General features: G+C 29.4%; 3 protein-coding genes and 1 pseudogene across 5 annotated transcripts; all 4 read left to right on the top strand.

The window, feature by feature from the left end:
• Positions 1 to 70: 70 nt before the first annotated feature.
• LOC102584272 (fatty acyl-CoA reductase 3-like) lies at positions 71 to 7,748 on the top strand. Its single transcript, XM_006347196.1, has 11 exons — positions 71 to 109; positions 4,207 to 4,285; positions 4,479 to 4,582; positions 5,370 to 5,575; positions 5,657 to 5,757; positions 5,991 to 6,183; positions 6,294 to 6,455; positions 6,607 to 6,688; positions 7,010 to 7,288; positions 7,388 to 7,515; positions 7,601 to 7,748. The coding sequence occupies exons 1-11, from the start codon at positions 71 to 73 to the stop codon at positions 7,746 to 7,748; spliced, it is 1,521 nt and encodes a 506-aa protein (XP_006347258.1).
• A 2,326-nt stretch (positions 7,749 to 10,074) lies between these two features.
• Positions 10,075 to 13,283, top strand: LOC102583956 (probable fatty acyl-CoA reductase 5). 3 transcript variants are annotated; one of them, XM_015308708.1, is made up of 10 exons: positions 10,075 to 10,277; positions 10,390 to 10,493; positions 10,594 to 10,793; positions 10,904 to 11,004; positions 11,306 to 11,498; positions 11,632 to 11,793; positions 11,991 to 12,011; positions 12,248 to 12,523; positions 12,797 to 12,924; positions 13,021 to 13,283. In XM_015308708.1, coding segments are annotated over exons 1-8 (858 nt in total). In that variant the 5' UTR covers positions 10,075 to 10,201; the 3' UTR covers positions 12,249 to 12,523; positions 12,797 to 12,924; positions 13,021 to 13,283. The 3 variants fall into 3 exon arrangements, with proteins under 3 accessions (XP_015164194.1, XP_015164192.1, XP_015164193.1); XM_015308706.1 differs by having other exon boundaries at positions 11,956 to 12,011; XM_015308707.1 differs by lacking the exons at positions 12,248 to 12,523; positions 12,797 to 12,924; positions 13,021 to 13,283 and having other exon boundaries at positions 10,076 to 10,277; positions 11,991 to 12,037.
• A 1,217-nt stretch (positions 13,284 to 14,500) lies between these two features.
• LOC102583618 (zeatin O-glucosyltransferase-like) lies at positions 14,501 to 15,520 on the top strand. The gene has a single exon (XM_006347194.2). The coding sequence runs from the start codon at positions 14,501 to 14,503 to the stop codon at positions 15,509 to 15,511; it is 1,011 nt and encodes a 336-aa protein (XP_006347256.1). The 3' UTR covers positions 15,512 to 15,520.
• A 3,563-nt stretch (positions 15,521 to 19,083) lies between these two features.
• On the top strand, positions 19,084 to 21,617 carry LOC102583293 (probable fatty acyl-CoA reductase 4; annotated as a pseudogene).
• Positions 21,618 to 27,305: the final 5,688 nt, after the last annotated feature.

Raw genomic sequence — 27,305 nt, 5'->3', positions numbered from 1 at the left:
ATGAGACAACTTTGTGTAAATAAATAATATTTATTCTAAGGATGTAATTTAAAGTTACCATGTGGCGGAAATGGAAATTGTGACGTTGGTTCAACAAGTGCATTCTCAAGTAATTTACTATCATGTGCAGTACCTTCCCAACCAGCAGCAACAAAGTAAATTGCATATAAAAATCACAAGCACAAAAGACATTTTGTTATGTTCTTCCTTTGCGATTACGATATGCTTATTGCACCGCTTTAGGAACCTCCCTTTCTATATATGTTCCATCAATCGCACCAACACAATCCTATCAAATAAAAAATACATCAATATTAGTTTAGTGAACATAAAATAAATTGGAAGCATTATAGAATGCACTTTCATAAAAATAATGTTTGTAAGAGTAATAAAAAAAGTGCTTCCAAGACAATACAAAGTCATAAAATAAATATTATCTCTTTAAACAAAGTCGATAGGAAATATGTAACTAAATACTAATAACTTACACATAAAATATAAATGTTCACTTATTAAGGCCACAAAATAAATTTATTAATGTGATTGAAATTTTACCTTAAATCAAGGCCAAAATCGAGCATTATGTCGAATTTTGGAATGTACACTAGTCATATTTTTTGGTTGTATAAATGTTCGTGCCATCTTGCTAATTGCCTCGGCAACTATTTTAACATGCCGGTTAATTGTTTCAAGTGAATGTTGAAAAGTTTCACAATCGTGAGGTGTGAGTTAAAGTGACTATATGTTGGTGAGAATAATAAATTTTATGTCGGTGAGAATAATAAAATTTAAAAAGTAATGATGTGATTATAAATTTTATTTACATATGAAACAAATGGTTAGTAGATATAAATGTGGAGTTGTTTTAACAAAATGATTATAAATTTTATTTACATATGAAACAAATGGTTAGTAGATATAAATGTGGGGCTGTTTTAACAAAATATAAACTCATGGATCAATTATTATATTAAAATATCTCAAATCATGATATGGAATCACCATATAATTCCATATCATGGTTTTTGGAGAATATGGTATCACCTCTCATGATATGGAATCAGCATAAAATCGCATGTCCAAACGCTGATTCCATCTCACAATACCATATCGTGATATGGTATCGCATGGCCAAACGCCTACTTAGTAATATATCAATGTTAAAGACATTACTTAATTGTCTTTAAGGGTCCAAATTTAATTTTTTTTTTTTAAAGGCTCTTGGAAAGACCTTTTATGTGGGCTATTTTCAATTTTTTCATACGTTAATACAAAATAATATAAAACTAAATATAAATTTGTAAAAGCATTACAAAATTTTGGATCAACTATTTCTTTTTGTCATATTTTATTGATATTAGAAAGGCTTAAGTCATCCACGGCCCCTTAAAGTTGTCCGCGTAATTCACTTAGACACTTAAGTGTGGGGTGGGTTTTTAAAAAAAAATTAAGATTATTATTCAATTAAATTATTATTCTTTTAGTTATTGTATGCCATGTGTCAAAAAAAGACAAATTTATCAAAAAAATATTTTTTATAAAAATCTGGAATCTACTCACGCGCCCAACCAGAGTGAGCCACACTTATTTTGTCACATAAGCATTTTGTGTTTAATAGGTAAATGTTTTGAATAGTTTAAGTGTTCAATAGGTACAAGTCGTAGTTAAGGTGTCTAAGTGAATTATGCGGACAACTTTAAGGGGCCGTGAATGACTTAAGAAATCAAAACTTTTTAATTGTGTGTTTATTTTAAAGAAAGAAATATTTATATGGTAAAACTCAAAACTATGTCGATAATGAGTTCTTTTCTCTAAGGTTTTGTACTTGCATATCATTTTTTTTATAGGAGAGTTTAATATTGTACTACATGTCCAATTCATACATTATATGTTGCACTCTCGTCACTAAATTTGTGCCTTGTTATCATTTGAATTTTATAAAAAAGTTTTAAGGAAATTTTAATATATTTGACTTAAGGTCATCAAATTTGATGAGTCGTTCCTGATTGGTTAATATTGATCAGTATTATTGCTCTGATTTTGTTTTTGAAATAATCCATTTTAAAATAAATTTATAATTAGCTTTTGTTGAAAGCTAAAAAATAATTTGCGCTATCATACAAAAATATGATCGGATATTTATATGTATAATTTATATAAATCTCATAGTGTTAAGAGCTAACTGCATTATTTTCCTACTCTTTTTCAAATTACAAAAATTCTTTAAAATTTATGAATTTCGGATACATCATTGGACTTTCAGATACATCAATGGACATCTGGATACATAGGTGAGGGATGTATCAGAGAAGGGATAGGACATCCGGATATATCAGCATACATACGGATCCATAGGTAAGGATGTATCAGAGAGGGGATAGGACATCCGGATACATCTGGACACATAAGTGAGAAATGTATCAGAGAGGGGATGGATGTATCCGAGAAGAGGATAGGGATGTATCAACGAGAGAAGAGTGATGTATCCGATAGAGGATTTTTGATTTTTTTTTAAATGATAGCAAATTTTAGATATTATGAAAAATAAGATGTGTATTTAAGTAATTTTTCCTATTTTGATTCTCTAATACAAATATATATATTACTATTTTAGAAAAATAAATACTTTTTGACTTTTTGGAAGGGTAAGTATACAACTATTTGAATCTTTTGTTCATTTTGTGTAATGAAAGTTTGGCTGGAGCTACGGTTTGGCCAAAATACTTTTAGGCCACGCCAAACTACTCTGTCTTAGACTAGATGGTCATAATATATACGAGTCTTGAATTTCTCTTCTTTTCTTCTTTATTTCTTAACTTTTGGTTTATTTTTTTATCATCTGCCATGAACTTTTTTATTTGAAAGCTAAAAACTTGTAAAAGAGAAAAAGAAGAGTTGGAACTTAAATATTAATGTCACACATTTTAGAGATATAAACTTATCAAGTAACATTAATAGTACAAACAAAAACTTGAGTTATTTTTTATTTTTTTTTCTTTCCTTAAAATATGCACTTGCTCAAAATATATCACATAATCTTGACACAAATAAATTCTTTTATTGCGTAGCTTAATATTTCACTACCCAATAAATTTTTAGAGAAAAAAATTAGGCAATGACATAATATCCACATGGACCGCATCCTTGAAAAATTAACCCTTCAAATTTTAGACCTCCTAACAAAAATGTGTGTGGGGTTAATCCACCAGAAATTATTTCTAAAAATAAACTAAATTCTTCATCTTAAATATTATGCAATTAACGGTATAAAAATAATTAACATTTTTAATCTCGATCTCCTAAAATACTGATAATTATTTTAGAACAATTTTTTGAAGCTAAAGTGATCGATATGTTTATCTGAGATAAAGAAATAATTTTTTTTGTGATCGATATGCTTTCTCTGACAAAGAATTTCAAACTTGAACCTTCAACAAGAAAAATATCAAATCCAAACCACCAAGACACCCCAAAGGGTATGGAAATAATTAAACTCTAGTAATCAGCTGAGTCACATGACTAAACACAGTAACAAGGGTGGTATTGCCTAGGTAATAATATAAAAAGACGTGTTAAAGAAGCAAATTAAAGTAATTAATGAGGTGGCTTAAACACTTAGGCTAGGGTGAATCAAAGTTTAAAATCAAATGAAATTTGAATTCAACATAACTGTCATTTTAGTATATAAGTATAACACATATTTTTCCGTTGGCTTTTACTTGTCACATTTGATCATCTTAACACACCCATTTATCAATAATAGTTGATTAATTATTTTATATAAAATATAGAATTGTGATATATACTGTCATTTTCATGACTGACATATAATTAAAGTCTGTTGCAAATTTTACTGACATTAATAAATTCGATCATAATATCATCACAAATCAATTAGGAAATATTGTAAACTAATAAAGTATCCGGTTAAGTTGTTGGGGGAAAATAAGGGATTTTTGTATTTTAGTAAAAGAGTAGGGAAATATTGAGAATAGGTAAAGAAGTGTTGTGTATTTAAGTAATTTTTCCATAAATTTATCCATCACAATTATTCCAATTGATAAATTTGTGTCATTTTTTTCTTCTTCTGGTAATAATAACGTACTCCACTTACCTTTCCTTGGAATGCTCAACTTCCTCTATATAACAAGTTCAAAGATCCATATTATCAAGTACAAGTAACACTTTCATTCATATATAGTATAGAAACTAAATAAATTGATTGAGGAGTTCATGGAAGGCAAGACTATTTTGATTACCGGTGCTACCGGTTTCCTCGCAAAGCGTACTTTCTTTCTCTTTCAACTAAAATATTCTTTTCGTTATTTCATATTTTCTGACATATTTCTTTTAAGTGTAAAATGTCATATCTATTTTTAATATAAGGATCAAGTAAAATAAAACAAAGGATACAATATTGATTCTTTCGAACTACTAATTAACATGGCATTTGTTTTTGATAAAATGTACTTACGTAGTTGTTATGGAGAAGATACTTCGTGTTCAATCAAATGTGAGAAAACTATACCTTCTCATTAGAGCTCCCAACAACAACTCTGCCAAAGAACGCTTCACTCGTGAGGTAAGAACAACTTCATTTAAATGTGCTATACATGTCAATGTTATGCATGCAATTACAATAAACCATAGGAGTACTTTTAGGCTAAAGGAGTAGATATTGATGTTTGAGCAAAACTAAAAGTAACCGTCAAAAATTGTGATCGAATAGATAGTGTCTCGTATTCGAGTTATGAGAATTTAAAAATTCAATAAAAATGCCTTTCCCCATTAATAGTTTTACCGGACAAGCAGACACAAAATCAAATTAGTTTGGACCTTAAAGTAAATATCGAATGAACTTTTCTTTTTTACTAGTATAAACATTATTCCTTTTGTCTCATTTTACACGACACTATTTTAATTTGAAAAGTCAAATAATTTTATTGTTGATGACTATGAGTTTATGAATAAATTTAAAATATTTTTAATCAAATTTACTAATTTGATTTGTTATATATAATCACTAAAAAGGCGAAAAGCTTTATTAGTCTGGTTTACTAATTAAACAAATTATAAGATTATCAAAAAATATATGGTAAGAGATGGACAAATTAGGTTATGACTTATTATTTTGTCCGTTTTAACTCAGCTCAACTGCTCAAGTAACACACTCATTAATTAATGGAAAAGTTGTAGTATTTATTATATGGGTATAAAGTATATACATAACCTATACATTTTGCACATGTTTTGCAAACTAGATGATCCAATGGTTCAGACTCATTAATTATTTATGTTAACTGACCAACTCATATTAATATGTTTATATTCAACTCAATTCGTTTATTTGACATTCCTAATTTACACAGGTCATGATGTCTGAATTATTCAATGTTGCAAGGGAAAAGATTGGTAGTGAAAACCTCAAATCTCTCATGAAGGAAAAAGTGTTTGCAATTTCAGGTGATATTTCATACGAAAATTTGGGAATTAAAAACTCCGAATTAAGAGAGGAAATGCACAAAGAAATAGATATAATAATAAACTCAGCTGCAGTGACCAATTTTTATGAGAGGTATATATACTAAGATGAATTTAAAATAATTTTTTTACAATTTTTTTCATCTAATTTTTCATTTATATTTTATTTGAATAGATACGATATTGCAATGAATGTCAACGTGGTTGGTGCCATGAATGTCCTTAAATTTGCCAAGAGTTGTATAAAATTAAAGATGCTTCTTCATGTGTCTACCGGTGAGTAATATAATTAATAACTATCAATTTGCTTATTATTTATCTCCGGTTTAATAGAATAGTTGGTCTAAAGTTGAATTTTATAAAGTGACTTTAAATATAATTAATAGGATCTTTAATTTTTATATCTATTAATTCATATAATAATTATTAATTTAGATATAATTATTTTATAAGTGATATGATTATATTATATATTGTTGTTGCATAAAAACTTACTCTCTTTTTTATAGCTTATGTTTGTGGTAAAGCGATAGGAATTTTACCAGAAAAACCATTTGATATGGGTGAGACACTTAGTGAAAATACTTATTTGGATATTGATGTGGAACGAGGCGTGATAGCAAACAAATTAAAGGAACTTGAAACCCTAAATGCGACACCAAAGGAAGTTACAATAGCCATGAAAGAACTTGGCATGCAAAGGTCATTACAATATGCTATATATATACTAGTTCTCGAACAAATTCTGATGTTTTTATTATTCTTATCATCAATTCACAACATTGATATAAAATCTTAATTGAAATAACTAGGGCAAGATTACATGGATGGCCAAACATATATAGCTTTACAAAAGCAATGGGAGAGATGATTTTGGGACATTTGAAGGAGAATTCACAGGTTGTTATCATACGTCCAACGATTATAACTAGTACCTACAAAGAGCCATTCCCCGGATGGATTGAAGGAGTGAGGTAACTGAATACTATAGTGGATACAATCATATTGTTTGTTTTAGATTGTTGATTATATAATCAAGCAAATTATAAAGTGTTTCTTCATCATTGTATATCATTAGCTTGTCTCTTACATAAATATTATACTAGTATTTTGTAATTATAACAGAACAGTGGATTCATTTATTGTTGCTTATGGAAAAGGTGTACTGAAATTCTACTATGGTGATCCTGACTCAAAACTTGATGTGGTAAGTAATTTTTATGTTTTCCTCTCCATTTTACAGTGTAGAATTTTTATAAGGCGTCATAACACTCTTTTTCAAAAACTTGCTAGTCTAGAAGTCTGTTAGTCCATCTCCTGGAAACCTTCCATCACGAGCATCAAATACATCTTCTAATTTTTCCCACTAGCTACCTGTCACGAATTTAGAGTCTCACTAAAATTTCGTGCGATACTTGACAACTTACTCACTAATTTTTCAAGATCGTGACGGGACATGACATACCACATTGCAATAGTACATTGGCTTTGATTCTTCTTTTTTTTTTTCTTCTTATATTACATACAGATTCCAGGTGACATGGTGGTGAATTCAATCGTTGCCGCGATTATAGCACATGAAAATCAATATTCTGAAGATGTAGTTATTTACCACATCAGCTCTTCTTCAAGAGATGGCCCTCTAAAAAATTCAGATATAATGTCTTCCACATTTCACTACTTCACGAAAAATCCATGGGCGAATAAAGATGGGAAAACTATCAAAGTGGAAACTCCATTGCGTCCATTTAGCAGCATCGATAGCTTCCGCAAACACATTTCAATTCATTATTTGCCACTGTTAAAGGTTAGTAATATTTTTTTTGAAAAATTAGACTTTGCAATATATATACACACGATTTCATTAATAATACTAATTATGTCATGTGTTTAAATGCGAATTCAGATGTTAAAGTTTGTGAATATAGTGTCATGTCATTTCTTTGACAAAACGTATAAGAATATGGAAAGGAAGATGAATACGGCTATACGTTTATCTCAATTGTACGAACCCTACGTGTTTTTCTATGGAAGGTATGTATGATTATTACACTATTAAGTAACATGTTCTCTCTTTTGACTCTTCGATATTAATGCTAATTAAACACATATTTTACAGCTTCGATGATGTTAATACTGAAAAATTAAGATTGAGAATGAAGGAAATAAACATGGATGAAGTGCTCAATTTTGACCCTCGTTGTATCAAATGGGAAGATTACTTAATGAATATTCACATTCCTGGAGTTGTGAAGTACTTGTTCTAGGGATCTTATTTAAGCTTATGTTTTACATTAAATTTTAACTGAAAAAGTGAAAAGGAAGTCAATTGGCATGAGTGCTTTTTTTTCTGATTTATGGTAAGGTCATTGAGCCTCTGAGCCCAGTTGAGTGTGAAACCAGTTGGATTGGACCAGAAATAAAGTTATTAATGGGCAAATTTATGAACATTTCAGTTGGATCAATTAACACTTCACATTGCAGCCCAAGTCAACTTGGGCGGTAAGAAGAGATTTTGGAATATAAATTGCTACTTTTTTTTCTTCTTTCCGGTATCTACATTGAAGGAGGGAAACACTTCTTTTCAAGAATTTTTTCGGACTCGAATTCGAAATCTCTAATTAAGAAAAAGTCAAACACCATATTCTTTGGGAGTAAATACTTGCAACTAAAAATACATATTCCACAAAAAAACAGGCAAATGAAATTAATAAGAATTTTCATTCACAGAATTGAAGACAAGGCTTTATTAATCAATCTCATAATTAGTATTCTTGTCTTGAAAAAAAAATCAAAAGCACTTATTTTTAGGAGAATCTATTTTACTTTTTTTAGCTTTTGCTTAAGAATTGAACAATTGTTTTTACTATATTTTATAAAGTATAACCAAACACCCTAATCAGCTCTAAAAAAAAGTACTTTTTTTGAAAGTAAATACTTCTCATTATTGAGAAGTTTGGCCAAGCAATTATTATATATTCCACGTTTCTAATTTATTACTATTCTTTTATGTATTATAGGTTTGGTTAGCTAAGGGTTTGGCCAAAATATGTTTAGGCCATGCTAAGCTACTCTTTATCTAGACTAGATGGTGAAATTAGCTATATGAATTTCTCTTCCTTATTTATTTCTTAGCTTTTGATTTTCACTACTTTTACTATCAAACTTTTTATGGATACCTACTTCACAAGTAATCTGACAGTACAACATTTTAAGGATATCAATCATAGGCTATTGTTTGTACACATGATTTATGATTTGCATGGTAGCTCATTTCGATTCGATTCATTTCAGTTCAACTAACTTTTGAAAAATCAATAACATATAATTTATTAATTTAGTTTATTTTAGTCCGTTCAAACACAATCTAATCCGCTCTTTTAATACCTCTTATATCAAATAGTGCTTTGTGCGTTGTCAGTTTAATTTGGGTTCATACATACCATATTCAATCGAAGAAAAATCATTTTCTTCTATTCAATTTGTCGGGTCCTCTCATTGAGGCTATTTGGTTGTTACTTGTTAGAATTGTTTCTCCTCCGTATTTATCGAGAAGATCAGGCTATTTAATAGCTATAACCGAATCAAAGTTTAAAGTCAAGAGAATTGAATTCAAAATAATTGTAATCTTATTATATATAGCAGATACATCTGAATATTTGTGTATCTATGGATCGGAGTATGGACCCAAAAAAAAAAATATGTCTATGATTTCTAGTATGTAGAACCTAGGTAAGTAGATAGATATCAACGTAAACCTGCATTAAATGGATTAATATTAGCATAAGATAAAGGAAGAGGTATATTTGTGTTCAATTTTTTTTCGAGACTAATTGTAACTGGGATTTTTTTTTTACCAGAATGGTAAAATAATATATTTCACATTATTTTATTTTACATTTTTGAACATTTTTACCCTTTTAACTCTAATACCTTTTAATTAATGGAAAAAAAGATCAATTTATTTTAAAATAAAAAGGATATTATAGACTTTTTAAATTTCTAGCCAAATTCTGAGGCTGTCCCAACAATCAGGGGTGTATTTCTTGGAAGACTCAATTCATTAGATAAGCCTAGTACATAATCACTGATAGGATCATTCCTAAAATTAACAAATAATTAATGGGCACACTTTGAAGCAAGTTGATCCTAGAAGACTAACCTCGTAGCTCACTTAGATCAATCAGTTCAAGCATTGACAAACCCGGGGTTTCACGAGTTCACGTGAATTCATGCTTCTCTTCCGAGATTATATATAGTAGTGTTATGAGATTAGAAACTTAAATCTTATATATTTATCTTCTTCTCTTTTTTTCTTTTTAAAATTGAATAATACCTTTCTAAGTGGTTGTTGCTAGCACTTTCGGTAATAGTGCATTGCATCCTCTCGAAATCCTTAATATCTCTTTGCTCTATAAACCTTTTGTACAAGAATTCCTCTTTTTGTTATATTTATAGCTTTCATTTTATGACGGAAAAAAAAGAGGCTTCTACGTGTCTTGCATGAGTGAAAAACACGTGAACAATTAATTGTGTAAAAAATGTCAAAAGGACACAAATTAATTCAAGTGTCTAAGAGAAAATTGATATTAACTTCATGAAGCTGACATGGTTCCGCCTATATAATAAGTACAAAAATCCATACATCAATTACAAGTTGCACTTTCATAGAACGAAATTGTAGTCATCTGAATTAGCCAAAAATAGTTAAATCTCCCTAATGGAATCACGTACAATTGAGCAGTTCCAAGGCAAGACTATTTTGATTACCGGTGCTACCAGTTTCCTTTCAAAGCGTACTCTCTCTTCTCTCTTGTTATATAAAATCTGTTTAATTAAAGTACTAATTACTTAATTCCTGGGAATTAACTAAATTTGCATTTGTTTTGATAATATTGACATATGCAGTTCTTGTGGAGAAGATATTTCGTATTCAACCAAATGTGAAGAAAGTCTACCTTCTCATTAGAGCTTCTGACTACAACTCTGCCAGAAAACGCTTCACTAATGAGGTAATTAAGATGAGTTTCTTTTAAATTATATTTGATTGTATAAATATATTTTACATCGATATTGATAGTGAATAGAAATTAAACTCACACGTACGTATAGGTCATGATGTCTGAATTATTCAATAGTATAAGGGAAAAAATGGGTAGTGTATACTTTTGCTCTCTCGTGGAGGAGAAAGTGTTTGCAATTTCAGGTGACATTTCACAAGAAGATATGGGAATTATAAATTCTCAATTGAGAAACGAGATGTACAAAGAAATTGATATAATCATAAACTCAGCTGCAACCTTTGATGAAAGGTACAAATATAAAATTGTTAATATAGTTTTCAAGTTTCTTTTTAAAAAAAATAAATTAATTAAGATAATTTTATTTTCTCTAATATTTCATTTAAATTTTGTTTAAATAGATATGATATTGCAATGAATGTCAATGTGGTGGGTGCCATGAATGTTCTCAAGTTTGCAAAGAATTGTACAAAAGTGAAAATGCTTCTTCACGTATCTACCGGTAAGTTAATAGTACTGTTTAGTCAATTTGGTTATCAATTTTAGATTGATTAAATTAAACATGTGAAAATGAATTGAATTACTTAATAAATAGGAGATTACTAACCTGCCCAAACTTAAACGAATTGTGCAGCTGGCCTTGTTTTGATGGGCTAATTTTGCTGCCCCAATTTATCAAATATATACTAGCATTATAAATTTTTTTGCATGATATCAATTTTATCGAATTAATCATTATCTGACATTTTTAAAAAAAAAATATTATTAATACATAAAATTTAAATTCTTTATTTTATATACAGCTTATGTTTGCAGCAAAACAACAGAAATTGTACGTGAAAAACCATTAGTTATGGGTGAAACATTCAACGAAAACTCTTATTTGGATATGGATGTGGAAAGGAGAGTGATAGCAAATAAATTAAAGGAACTTGAAACTCAAAATGCAACACCAAAGGAAGTTACGACAGCCATGAAAGAACTTGGCATTCAAAGGTTATTACTCCTAGATGATATATATATGAGATAAATTCAACAAAGGAAGTGCAACAAATTCTTAAGTTCATTATTCTTGTAAAATTGAAAATATTAGCATACAACTTACTCGAAATAATGGATCGTTAATTAGGGCAAAGTTACATGGATGGCTATACACATATAGCTTCACAAAAGCAATGGGAGAGATGATTTTGGGACACTTGAAGGAGAATTTACAGCTTGTTATCATACGTCCAACGATTATAACTAGTACCTATAAAGAACCATTTCCGGGATGGATTGAAGGTGTAAGGTAAGTAAATACTTATAGACACAATATAATATTACTTTTTGATTTAGGTTGTTAAAAACATAATTAAACTAATTAAATCGTGTTATCGTTTTTTTTTTTTTTTTTTTGCTAAATTTAGATAGATATATCTTTATCCCTTCTTATATTATTTTCTAATAACAGAACATTGGATGCATTTATTTTGGCTTATGGAAAAGGTGTTTTGAATTTCTTCTATGGTAATCCTGACTCAAAACTTGATACGGCAAGTTATTTAATTTCCTACTTTATAATTAATTTCAACTTGGTGATTATACGTCTATTTTAAGGCTATTTTTTACCTTTTAATTCCATCTTTAAAATATAAAGGCCAAAGTAAATATATGAATAGCTCCTAAAGTTGATGCATTCTCTTTTTCTTTTATACATTTCAACTGACAATTAAACATTTGACATATGCCTAAACGCTATACAGATTCCAGGTGATCTGGTGGTGAACGCAATTTTTGCAGCGATTTTAGCACATGAAAATAATCAATGTTCTCAACAAGTGCTTATTTATCACATCAGCTCTTCTTCAAGAGGCCCTCCAAGAAATTCAGATATAAAACATTTCATGTTTCACTACTTCACAAAGAATCCATGGATTAACAAAGATGGGAAAACTATCAAAGTGACAAAGCCTATATTATTTAGCAATATATCAAGCTTTCGAAGACACATTTCAATTCATTATTCCCTGCTGTTAAAGGTTTTTATTTAGTATTGTCCTTACTAATCATTTGGTTTATTATTAACAAAAATAATTGCACAATAAAATTTTGTACAAGTCATATAACGTTTGATTTGTCATATGTATAAGAAAAAATCATCGCTACATACCTTAATGTGGAGCTTGATACTCTTTATATAACTAGTATGTGAACAATTGACAATACTTTAAAAGTGTAATTATCAAATTCTTTAGATTTTTTTCAAGTTGTCTTTCAATTGTATTGCTAACTCATGTTATAAAATGTTTCAGATGCTAAAGTTTGTGAACCTAGTGTCATTTCATCGATTTGATAAAACATATGAAAATATGAAAATGAAGATGTGTAAGGCTATACGTCTATCTGAATTATACGAACCCTACATGTTTTTTTATGAAAGGTATGCATACGTTGTAACTTTTATTTTGTTCAATATTTAGCATTACATATAACTAATAATCCAAGAATATTAATGCTAAACAATTATTTTTTTCAGCTTCGATGATGTTAATACTGAAAAATTAAGAATGACAGTGAAGGAAATCAACTTGGATGAAGTGCTTAATTTTGATCCACGATGCATTAATTGGGAGGATTACTTTATGAATACTCACATTCCTGGATCTGTGAGATACCTGTTTTAGGGATTATATATAAGCTTTTTCTATATGTATGCTTAATTATAAGATTTACTTTAGCGCTTTGATAATTAAGAAGGTTGTTTAATTTATGTGTACTCGTCATATATTTTCAATCAGGGGCGGAATTAGCATATATAATGCGTGTTTTTGGAAATCTAATAATTTTTGTGCGAATCTTGTATTTGTTTTTTTTATTATTATTAATAATGTTAAGAATAGATAGTATTGAAGCCTATAATTAATGTCAACAAAATGAATTGGAGTAGTACTTGTAATTTGATCATATGTACATAAGAATGATTTTTTCATTCGCCGGAAAAATTTGAGAGAGACTCTGTCTCTGATCTGATTTTTTTCCAATGAATTCTCATATTTCCTTTTAGAACTGATAATTTTAATTTTAAATAAAATGTGTTTTGGTGGAAGAGAGGGAGGGAGAGAGAAAGAGAGTGACGATCAGGTGTATCTCCATCTTTTCCGTCGAGGTGGTGATGATAATTTTGAGGTCTTGAAAAAAAAAAATTGTAAATGAGTATGATTTTATTTTTTTCAATGTATGGTTCTTTTTGTTTTATTCAAAATCAGTGCATTATTATGTTTTTGTAATATTTTTTCAAATTAATGTGGTGGTGGTTTGATGAATGGTGGTTGAAAGTGAAAGAGAAAGAGGGAAGAAAAAAGAAGGGAAAAAAAAAATGTTTTCCACGCTCTCAAAATTTCAATAACTTTTTTCAACTTTGAATAATTCACTTATTTTGAACTATGAACTATAGAGGCGGTCTACTGTTTTCTTAAGAAATATGTAAAAGAGAAATACGTCAAATAATTTGAGACGAAGGGAGTACTGATTCACTGTTGTCATGTTCAATATAAAAGCAAGTCTTTTTGTTGTTATGGCTGTATACATAATTTCTAAAGCCAAAAACAAGTGTATAAGAAAATGAGTTCTCTTATTGCTACTTGTTGTAAAAAGCATGACCAAATTGCTATAGTTATGGTTCCATTCCAAGTTCAAGGACACCTCAATCAATTTCTCCATCTCTCTCGTCTTTTTTCATCATACAATATACCAGTTCATTATCTTGGTTTTACTACGCAAATTACTCACGCTAAGGCTCGAATCCATGGTTGGGATTTAGCCACTGCTGCTAATTACATTCATTTCCAGGAATTCCCAATCCCATCTTCTTTTATGTCCTCTAATAAAAAAAAAATATCTCAAAACTCATAGTATCAGTACTCGATGCATCTTTAACGTTGCGCGAGCCTGTGACTGCATTTATCAAGAATCTTTCGAACACAACTCGTAGAGTTGTGGTCATTTATGATTCCATGATGGCTTACACTGTTCAAGACGCCGTGGCGTCTGTAAAAATTGTGGAAGCCTATTGTTTCCATGCTATCTCTGTTTTTAGCTATAGTTCTCTGTTTTGGGATGCCATCAAAAACCGCCTCCATCTCCCTTCATTCGTTGCAAAATTGGCTAAGAAATTTTTACTCCCATCTGGTGCATATATTCCGGAAGGACTTCCAACTATCAAAAGTAGTTTCACACCTGAATTCGCAGAATATCTGCGGTTACAACACAGTTGTAACAAATTCAGCTCCGGGAACTTATATGATGCTTGCAAAGTTCTCGAGGGTCCTTATCTCGAGACACTTGCAAAGTTACTCAGAATTCACAAGCAATGGGCTGTTGGCCCATTCAATCCAGTGACTATATCAGGGATAACTCATCACGAATGTTTAGAGTGGCTAGACAAACAATCTCCAAATTCAGTGATTCTTGTTTCTTTCGGAACAACAACCTGCCTATCTACTGAACAAATTAAAGAGATCGCGATCGGGTTGGAGAAAAGTCAGCACAAGTTCATTTGGGTAGTGAGAGATGCTACGAAAGAAGAAGGACAAGTCCAAATCCCAAAAGGGTATGAAAACAGAGTAAAAGAAAAGGGAATTATCGTTAAAGATTCCCAATTGGAAATATTGGCACATACATCGACTGGTGGGTTCATGAGTCACTGTGGGTGGAATTCGTGCATGGAGAGCATTACTATGGGAGTGCCAATAGCGACATGGCCTATGCAATTTGATCAGCCAAGAAATGCGGTTTTTGTGACAGATGTTCTTAAAATTGGAGTTGTTGTGAAGCATTGGGATCGTCGTGATGACATAATTGATTCAACCACAATTAAAAACTGTGTTAAAAAATTAATGGCTTCTACAGAAGGAGATGAGATGAGAATGCGTGCCATTGAATTTGGTAAAAAAGTCAGAGAATCAATGAAGAATGGTGGAGATCATCAAATGGAGATGGATTCTTTCATTGCTCATATTACTAGATAGATTACAAGCTGCTTCTGCTTCTGCTGTATCATCAACCAGTCTTTCTCTCCCTAATTAATAAAAGTCGGAAAGTCACCCTGCTAAGAGTTATTTTCAGAGAAACTTGCTCAACTTTGTTTTATAATTATTGATATTTCACGTAGAAAGTAAGTCAATCAATTTAAATGTTTTCATTAAATTTGTTGATTTGTTGAAACACACTTTTTATTTTAAATTAATTGTAAAAAATAATAAGATATATATTTTAATTATTTTATTGAAACACTTACTTGGATCTATGAAATACTTGTTTTAGGGATTATATGTAGGAAAAATTGTATAAAATAGCAAACTATTAATTCAAATTAAATGTTATAACCACAATTTGATTTAATTGTAACTCGTAGCAAACTGTTGCCATTCGCCTCTCTCCCTGAAATTCTCGTTTGCCACTCTCGTTTTCTCGCTGGCAATCTCTCCCTCGCCCCTCTCACTTTTATACAAACACAATAAAAACACAAATGTATAAAATGTGTTTGTGTTTGTATAAAGTGAGAGAAAAATGTATATATACAGATCTTTTCGTTCGCCTCTCTCCCCCAGAAAATCTCGATCACCGCTCTCCCAGATCTCGTTCGCCACTCTCACTCTATACAAACACAAATGTATAGTTTGTGTTTGTATAAAGCGAGAGAAAATTGTATATACAAATACAAATACATATATTTTCGTCCTATACACTTATAATTATACAAATACAGATCTTTCCCTGCTCAATTTTCTTTTGTCTTTCTCTCTTTCTCACTTTCTACAAACATAAATTATACAATTGATTCTTTTGTATATGTATACCGAAACAGATTATACAATTGATCTTCTGTATATGTATACCGAAATATACATATTAATTAATAGCCATAGCAAACATAAAGTTTGTTATGGAGCGCAATTATACAAACTATAGCTATATCATACAAATATGATTTTTATGTTTGCTAAACCTAAAATTTATTCTTATATTTAAGCTTTTATATATGTACCTAATTATAAGATTTACTTTAGCGCTTTGATTAGAAGGCTGTTTAATTTATGTGTACTCGCTATATGTTTTCAATCAAGGGCAGATTTAGCAGGTATAATGTGTCTTTTTGTGAACCCAATAACTTTTACACGAATTTTGTATTTGTATTGAATAATATAGTAACTGTAGATATCACATTCAAGTTTCCCTCCAATGTGAGACTTTTTGACACAAACTCAAATTTTATCAGACTCCAATGCGAATACTGAATATTTGAAAAACAAAACACGGTTCTTGTTGTTAATGAATATTAATGGAATATAAAGTAATCTGAATGTATAGTCTGGATTGTGATATAAAAATCTGATTTTTAATTGATAGTTAGATAATAAGGGAATATATTTAATGTGATAGAAAATCTGATTATTAGTTGATAGTTAACATGATTAACAACAAAATGAAAGCACATTCACACATTTATAGGCATACATATTATTAATTAGATATTGAACTCTCAAGCAAATAAATTTTTTAGCTTCTAAACCTTAAGATAATAAAACGCGGTTAATTTGTGTCTAAGTTGTCTTTGATGAAGCTAATTCTAGCAACGTTGAAACTTTTCCCCAATTTTTGGTGGCCGTCCCTATTGCGTGTCATGTTTTTTTTTTTTTACTCACATCTTAAGAAATCGCTCTTCTAGCTTGTTTGCTAAATACTACTAGTACTTTTAGGCCACACTAAGCTACTTTTTATCTAGACTAGATGGTGAAATTGGCTATATGAATATCTCTTAATTATTTATTTTTGAACTTCTGATTTTCACTCACATGCTACACAAACTTTTAATATCAAACATTTTAGAGATATCAACTTATCAAGGTATCTAACAGTACATGACAAGGTTATTATATTTTTTGACATTATAATACTTCTCTTTTTTAACATTAAGTTAATTAATGGCTATGTACGATTTAAAGACGAATTCAAAACTTGAAAGTATATTTAGTTTTTCTTTTCTTCTTTTAAGTTCCTGTACTATAGAAGAAGTTTCATTTTACTAGCCCACATAATTAGAAAAAAGATTTGCAAATGAATATCCACTTGGACCACAACTTTGAAATATTAGTCCTTCAAATCTAGACCTCCCAACCCAAAATAAGCTATGTAGACAGTATATATCAATTTAGAGGTGGCAAAAACAAATTAGTTTAATTTTTTCAGGTTTGGGCCCATTAACGACACTTTTATTTATTAGCTCAAACTTCTTTTAATTTGACTCACTTCAGCTTATAAAAGTTATATTGACATGTGGTTCAAATTGAGCAATGACATTTTTTGTCAGATAACAATTTTTACATTAACATATTTGATAAATTTCAAAACGTTTATGAAGGTTAAATATAGTATTTAAGTTTAGGATAAATTATACATAATATTTATGTGTGTTTATTGAGAAAATCAATTCGTTGAGGGGTGTAATGTATAAATATTGAATAAATAGAGTATATATATATATATATATATATATTTTTGACAGTGATTCAAATTTTAAGAAATACCTTATATATTATGTAATATTTTTCTCGAGGAAATTGGAATGAATACCCTCACCCTTTATAGAACCTAGGGTAGAAGATAGATAGTAACGTAAACATGTGTTAAATGGATAATTTTAGCAAAAGACAATAATTTATTCAAAAAAAAAAATTCGAGATGTAATTGTAAGTGAGGTTATCCCTACACTATATTTCTTTTCTCCGTAAACCTTTTGTATTGGAATTTCTCTTCTGTTATTTTTGCCTCCATTATCAAATATATAAGATATGTTATCTCTTAGGATTATAGGATATATAAAAATAATTAGATAGTATAAAAAAAAATTAATATTCTTCGCATACATAAGTTAAGCTCAATATTAGATTTAACTTATATTCACCGAACTCATACAATTTATATATATATTTATATATATCACATAATTTCCGTCACAAATAGAACATGGACTAAAATTGGATGTATAAGTCTGTCACAAAGTTATATTTTATTTTAAAAATAAATCGTAACAAAAAATATAATAATATCCATAATACTAAATAGTTAATTCATTAATAATTTAATGAAAATTGTATCACTAAACGTAGCCATCTCAGGGAAATTTTAATATCTCAGTTAGTTGGCTATCTGAACTCTCACCTTATTGGTGAGGATTCGATTCCCACACTTATCATAATAACCACTTACCTTACATGTTTCATTATCCGCTATATATAAGTGCTACTTTGCAAGGATCCATACATCATCAATTACAAGTTGTACTTTCATAGTACTTAATTTTGGTCTTCTAAATTAGCCACACACAAAAAAAAACTTAGGTGATGGAATCACGTACAATAGAGCAGTTCCACGGCAAGACTATTTTGATTAACGGTGCTACCGGTTTCCTTGCAAAGAGTACTCTCTCTCGATCTCGATCTACTATCTCCATATATCGATTTGTTTAATTAAATTAAAGTACTAATTAATTAGTTCCTTATAATTAACTTAATTTCATTTGTTTATACAAAATGTACGTATGTACATAGTTCTTGTGGAGAAGATACTTCGAGTTCAACCAAATGTGAAGAAACTCTACCTTCTCATAAGAGCTTCAGACAACAACTCTGCTAGACAACGCTTTACCAATGAGGTAATTAAGCTTATAAGGACCAATTTAGTTTGTGATTCCATTTAGTTTTTATTTGATCGATAATATAGATCATTTAATTGCAAGCATTCTTTTTTTATTTTACTTTTTAACTCACTCATTTAACACTCCTAATTCACACAGGTTGTAATGTCTGGATTATTTAATGTTATAAGGGAAAGGATGGGTACAATATATCTCAGCTCTCTGGTGGAGGACAAGGTGCTACCAATTTCAGGTGACATCTCAAAAAAAAATATGGGAATTAAAAACTCTCAATTGAGAGAGCATATGTTCAAAGAAATTGATATAATCATAAACTCTGCTGCTACCACCAACTTTGATGAGAGGTACATATATATACAAATTAATATATTTTTCTAGTTTATTTATAAAAAATATTTGTACACTTCTTTTCTTTTTTGCTAATTTTTCATTTCAATTCTGTTTGAATAGATATGATATTGCAATGAATATAAATGTAGTGGGGGCCAAGAATGTCCTCAAGTTTGCTAAGAGTTGTAAAAAAGTAAAAATGCTTCTTCATGTATCTACCGGTGAGTTTATGATTTTTCATCTCCGTTCTTATACAAATATTTTAATATATATCATTGATGCATGAAACATAAACTCTTGTTTTTTATATACAGCTTATGTTTGCGGTAAATCAACTGGAATTTTATCAGAAAAATTGTTTGTTATGGGTGAGACGCTCAACAAAAACTCTTATTTGGATATGGATAAAGAAAGGAGCGTGATAGCAATCAAATTTAAGGAACTTAGAGCTCAAAATGCGACAGCAAAAGAATTGACAATAGCTATGAAAGAACTCGGCCTACAAAGGTTATTACAAGATATATGTTCATGAAGTCATATATAAAAAAGAAATTAAATTAATAATATATACTTGTAGCATTTACAACAATGCATATGGTGTTAGAAAAAACATAAATCCGCTACTTCTAGTCAATTTCTTTCATTAACACTTTCATAATAGGCATGCTGAACATACAAAAAATTTTGTTTCATTTAAAATTCAAATATTAAATTCAATAAGTAGACTTACTCTATTAAATGGGTTAGGCCTTAAAAGGACGTTAAAGATGGCTTCTCCAACCAATATCCTAACATAACATATGGTATGAAATTTGATCTTAATAATTAATTAGGGCAAGGTTACATGGATGGAAAAACACATATTCTTTCACAAAAGCAATGGGAGAGATGGTTTTGGGACATTTGAAGGAGAATCTACAGATTGTTATCATACGCTAGTACCTACAAAGAGCCATTTCCTGGATGGATTGAAGGAGTGAAGTAAGTGTTATAATCGTCATTTTACATATATATTCTCCTCTTTTACTTATGTTATTTTTCTAATAACAGAACAGTGGATTCATTTCTTTTAGCTTATGGAAAAGGTGCACTGAAATTCTACTATGGTGATCCTTACTCAAAACTTGATTTGGTAAATAAATTTTATGTTTTTCATTTCTTTTGGCTTTTGACACCTGTGATTTTTCTTTCTCTACTCATGAGCATCAAATTAAATATACCGCTCCTTAATTAAATGTACTCGTTGCTCTGACGATTAATTCTTATTACTTACAGATTCCAGGAGATATGGTGGTGAACGCAATCCTTGCTGCGGTTATAACACATGAAAATGAACATTCTGAAGAAGTAGTTATTTATCACAGCAGCTCATCTTTAAACAATCCTCTAAAAAATTCAGACTTCGTGCTTTACTTGTTTCACTACTTCTCGAAAAATCCATGGACTAATAAAGATGGGAAAACTATCAAAGTGAAGGCTCCTATGCGTCCATTTAGCAGCATGGCTAGTTATCGCAAACACATTTCAACTCATTATTTGCCACTGTTAAAGGTTGCAAAAGTACTTTGTGTTTTATGATAATTTAAATTCTACGTACGTGAACGAACTTAGCTTGATCGTGTTTTTTTTTTTCAAATGCTAACTCGATCCATGTTTTTAAATGCTTCAGATGTTAAAGTTTGTGAATCAAGTGTCATGTCATCGCTGCTTTGACAAAACCTATATACTTATGAAAAAGAAGATATATAAGGCTATACGTCTGACTGAACTATACGAACCCTACGTGTTTTTCTTTGGAAGGTATATATGTGTACGTACGTTATAATTTCTCTCTCTCTTTCTAATAAGTGTATTTGTCCAATTATATATATAACTGATCGATACACCAACATCATTAATGTTAAGCATCTACTTATTTTACAGTTTTGATGAGGTTAATACTGAAAAATTAAGATTGAGAATGAAGGAAATCAACATGGATGAAGTGCTTAATTTTGACTCACGTTGCATCAAATGGGAGGATTACTTTATGAATGTTCACATTCCTGGTGCTGTGAAGTACCTCTTCTGAGGATTATGCTTAAGCTTTTAATTTCTCTGTACTTTTTATGCAATATTTTCGTGTCTAAAGTTAATAAAAGTGATATTAATTTGGGTTTTATATTCGAACCGACTTTCAATTCCAGTTTTTTTTTATGCAGTGAAAACATTTTACAATCTGAAGTTTTATGCTTACCAGATGAATAACTCTAAAACAAAAGTCTTTATTTTTGTATAACTTACATAAATCTCATAGTGTAAAAGAGTAAATTACATCATATTTCTACTCTTTTTTTAATTATAACAATCCCTTAAAATTTGGTACCTTTCGGATACATAAATCACCATCCGGATACATAAGTTACCATCTGGATAAATTAATTCTGATACAAGAAGAATCCTTCTGTTGCGCTAAAAAAGGGGAACAAAATCTTTTCTGTTGCGCTTAAAAAGGAATAGAAAGGTAAAATTAAATATCAAATCCGTAAATCACGCAGTTACGTACATTGTTGTCACCCAAAACATAACAACTTCAAAAAATTCAAATTTCAAATTTATTCTCTCAAATTGTCAAGTTTTTTCAATTTCGATTGAAAATCATTGAAAAATTGAGTTGATACATCGTGAATTTCTCTATTTTGTTGAGACATTCAAAAATCTAAAAAAGTGAGGTGAGTTATGAATAGTTGTTTGACAAAATATTTCTTTCGTGGATGTTGAATCAGCCATTGCAACTTGGAGCTCGATGAGTTGAGGAAAATCTGGAGATCCGATACATTATTGAGACGAGCGTTGCTTTACAATTGTTTGAAGATCCTCTCGATTTTTATTCAAAATTGTTTGAAATTTTTTTGAGATTCAAAATTCTTGGATCCGGCTCCTCTCAATTTTCCTTGTTTCCATTTTCTCCAAGTTCTAGCTTTGATTAATGACATATGGCATACATTAGATTTAATGGCTGAGATTTAATTAATTAAAATATATCTCTAACCATGATTTAGATAATAAATATACTATTATATCAATTAAAAATAGTCCTATTATTGCAATTATTTTTCTCTTTTCTCTCTATTCCCTGAAGAATTTTCTTTGCTGTCATTTTGCAACACCGAAAAGGGGAATTAAAATGGACATTAAAGATTTTACAAAATAGAAAGTGCTATTGGTGGGAGTCTTCATACAATAGGTGTCTATGACTTTATATATATAAAATCATCCTTTTTCAACCAAAAAACAAACACTTTCATGTTACCAATGAGGATTGTCGGGAAATAGTAAGTATCCCTCCGTTCTTAATCAGAGGTTTCAGAAATTCAAATTTTTTCAGATATAAAGTCATTTTTATTAGGGAGCGTTTTATTTCCTAATATATTTTCCGATATGAATTCAAATTTAATCAAGCATACTAGACACTGAATAGTAAACATTTTCTATTTTGGAAGGAATAGGGAGAAAAGAGATTTAAAAAATGGAGATGGAAATTGATTGAAAATGGAGATTAAAGAAACACCGAAAATTGATTGAAAGAGAGTCAAAAACACTTTCTTTCTATTTTGCTGTCATTGATTGAAATGGAGATTAAAGATTTTACCGATCGGAACAAGGAGAAAAGAGAGAAACAATTGGACTAGGAGGGAACAAAGAGAAAGGGGGAGAAATAATAGCAATATTTTTAATTGATATAATAATATATATATTTACTATCTAAATCATGGTTAGAGATATATTTTAATTAATTAAATATGAGTTATTAAATCTAACCTATGCCATATGCATTAATCAAAGCTAGAACTTGGGGAAAATGGAGAGGAGCCGGATCCAAAATTCTTCTCCCAGTTCATCGAAGATCCTTTCAATTTTGATTCAAAGTTATAGAAAAAAAATTGAGATGAAAAATTATTTTTCTAGTTCATTGGAGATTCTTTCAATTTTTATTCAAAATTATCAAAACTTTTGAGAAGATACATCATGAATATCCTCGTTAGTCTGTACTTGAAGATGAAGAAACATGAGCCGAAATTTACAATGTATCTATTATGCATTGATACAACACACAAAAAGATTTGAGAGATATTGTGTATTAGATTTTATAATTTGCAATGTATCAACTTATCAAGGTATCTAATAGTAAAGGACAAGGCTATTGTATTTTTTTAGCATTATTATACTTCTTTTTAACATTAAGTTAATGGCTACATGCAATTTAAAGATGAATTCAAAATTTGAAGTAGGTTTAGTTTTTCTTTTCTTCTTTAAGTTCCTTTATTATAGAAGAAGTTTCATTTCACTAGCCTATATATTTAGAAAAGAAGATTTGCAATGAATATACTCATGGACCACAACTTTGAAATATTAGTCCTTCAGACCTAGACAAATTCGTTTAATTTGTTCAAGTTTGGCGCAATATTGACACTTTTATTTATTAACTCAACTTCTTTTAATTGAATTATTTCAGCTCATAAAAGTTATATTGATATATAGTCTAAATTGATCAATAAGAAATCTTGTCTAATAACAATTTTTACACTGACATATTTGATAAATTTCAAAATGTTTATGAAGTTTAGAAATAATATTTAAATTTAGGATACTTAATTATATATAATATTTACGTGTTTTTATTGAAAAGGTCAATTTGTTAAGGATGATGAACTAATGCAATGTATAAATATTATATAACTATGTATATGAATGTATATACATTTATGATATATAGTTATACATCATATATACATGGTTATATAATATCTGCATATACATATGACCATTTAATTTTTTTGAGTTGCCTATATTGTTACTAAATTTTTTATAAATATCTTATAAATACAATGTAATGTTTTGTTGTGTGCGCGCGTGCGTGTGCGTGTGTGTGGGCGTCTAGGGTAGAAGATAGAGAATAACGTAAACAGTAGAAGATAGAGAATAACGTAAACATGTGTTAAATAGATTAATTTTAGCATAAGACAAAATAATCTGTTCTTTTTTAGAGACGTAATTATAATTGCGGTTATCCCTACACTATATTTCTTTGCTCTGTATACTTTCTCTTCTGTTATTTTAGCCTCCATTATCAAAATATATATTATACTTTCAATCACTTAGAAAATAAATTCAAGTAATATCGGACAAATTTAATTAATGTTTTTTTGATTTAGTAAGATAATTAACTAATATGAAACGACTATTTTTAATAATATGATCAACTAATATGGAACAGAGGGAGTATAATAAGTAATAACCACTTGACTTAGTTACATGTTTCATTTGCTATATGTAAATGCTACTGTGCAAGAGGCCATACATCAATTACAAGTTGCACTTTCATAGTAGTATACAATTGAGCAGTTCCAAGGCAAAACTATTTTGATTACCGGTGCCACTGGTTTCCTTGCAAAGAGTACACTCTCTCTCAATCTCGATTTCGATCTCGATCTACTCTCTCCATATATTTATCTGTTTAATTAAAGTACTAATTAATTAGTTCCTTGTAATTAACTTTATTTCATTTGTCAACCAATTTAAATGATTTCTTTTTCATTAAATTTGTTGAAAATACAATTTTTATTTTAAATTAATTTTAAAAAATAATAAGATATATATGTTAATTATTTTATTAAATTTTACTGAAATATTTACTTGTATCTATGAAATACCTGTTTTAGGGATTATATTTAAGCTTTTATATATGTACTTAATTATAAGATTTAATTTAGTCTTTTGATTAGAAGGTTGTTTAATTTATGTGTACTCGCTATATGTTTTCAATCAAGGGTAGATTTAGCAGGTATAATGTGTCTTTTCGTGAATTCAATAACTTTTGCATGAATTTTGTATTTGTATTGAATAATATAGTAGATGTAGTTATCACATTCTAGTTTTCCTTCAATGTGAGACAAAACTCAAATTTTATCAGACTCCAATGCGAATATCTAATATTTGGAAAAAAAATCATGGTTCTTGTTGTCAATGAATATTAATGGAATATAAAGTAATATGAATGTATAGTCTGAATTGTGATATAAAATTAATTGATAGTTAGATAATAGAGGAATATATTTAATGTGATAGAAATATCTGATTATTAGTTGATCGTTTACCTGATTATTAACAAAATGAAAGCATATTAACACATTAATAGGCATATATATCATTAATTAGATATTGAACTCTCAAGCAAAGAAAATTTTAGCGTCTAAACCTTAAGATAATAAAACACGGTTAACTTGAGTCCAAGTTATCTTTGATGAAGCTAATTCTAGTAACATTAAAACTTTTGCCTAATTTTTTATGGCCGTTCCGTATTACGTGTCATTTTTTTTTACTTACGTTTTAAGAAATCGCTCTTCTAGCTAGTTTGGTAAATACTACTAGTACTTTTAGGCCGAGCTAAGCTACTTTTTATCTAGTCTAGACGATGAGATTATATTGACTTTATGATTATCTCTTAATTATTTGTTTTTAACTTTTGATTTTCACTACACAAATTTTTACTATCAAACATTTTAGAGCTATCAATTTATTAAGGTATCTAACAGTAAAATATTGTTTCTTTTTAACTTAGAAGTCTTTCACTCAAATTATCGTAGAAGATTTGCATTTATAAGTTTTTGGTAGTGAGGCAGACTATATGCTAAATTCCGCAAACATTAACATAGAGAAGGGAACTGGGCCTATTAGCCCAATTAAGCTACCATTTCTGCAGTAATGTATAAAGTTCACATATAACTAAGTGTCCGTAATTGAAAAATAGTCACATATTAAAAATTAAACTATCTCTTTTTAATACTCATAAAATAAAATTTAAACATAAATATCTCACACTTAAAAAAGTGTAAAAAATCCCCTTGTCAGCTTTTTTGCTTTATTTTTTTGAACTCCACGACTTATTTGTTGGTAGTTCGAATTCCATCATTTTTTCATCAAATTCACCAATCTTTTTCATGATCAAGGGGTAAAATGGTATAATTGCTATGTCAACTATTATTTTCTTAATAGATTTGCTAAACAAAAAATAGACAAGTAAATAGAGACGGAGGAAGCATGTCACAACTCACAAGAAAGTAAAACTATAGGGTGGAATTAAATTAATTTCATTTGTTTATACAAAATGTACGATATGTACATAGTTCTTGGGAAAAGATACTTCGAGTTCAATCGAATATGAATATAAAGAAACTCTACCTTCTCACAAAAGCTTCAGACAACTTAACCAATGAGGTAATTAAGCTTATAAGGACCAATTTAATTTTTATTTAATCGATAATATATCATTTAATCGCAAAAAATGCAGTTTTTGTGATAGATATTCTTAAAATTGGGGTTGTTGTGAAGTATTGGGATCGCCGTGATGACATAATTGATTCAACCACAATTAAAAACTGTGTTAAAAAAATAATTACTTCTACAGAAGGACATGAGATGAGAATGCGTGCCATTGAATTTGATAAAAAAGTAAGAGAATCAATGAAGATTAATGGTGGAAATTAGAGGTGGCAAAATATGGGTATCCATTTACCCATTTTAAATGGGTTGGGTATCCAACTCATTTAAAAATGGGTAAAAACGATTAATACTCATATTTTACCCATTCAAAAATGTTCATTCATAAAAGAAAGAAAAGTGATTAGGGGTGTGTGGTAAAAAAAACTTTTTTAAAAATTAATTTTTTTCTATAAAAGAATTTAACCTTTTTTTACATTTTTTTGGGGATGGGGCGGGGGCAGGGCCCCGCGTGG

Source organism: Solanum tuberosum, unplaced genomic scaffold, assembly GCF_000226075.1.
Source record: "Solanum tuberosum cultivar DM 1-3 516 R44 unplaced genomic scaffold, SolTub_3.0 scf00091, whole genome shotgun sequence".
In the NCBI taxonomy this organism is placed as follows: domain Eukaryota; kingdom Viridiplantae; phylum Streptophyta; class Magnoliopsida; order Solanales; family Solanaceae; genus Solanum; species Solanum tuberosum.
This window is presented reverse-complemented; position numbering and strand designations above follow the sequence as displayed.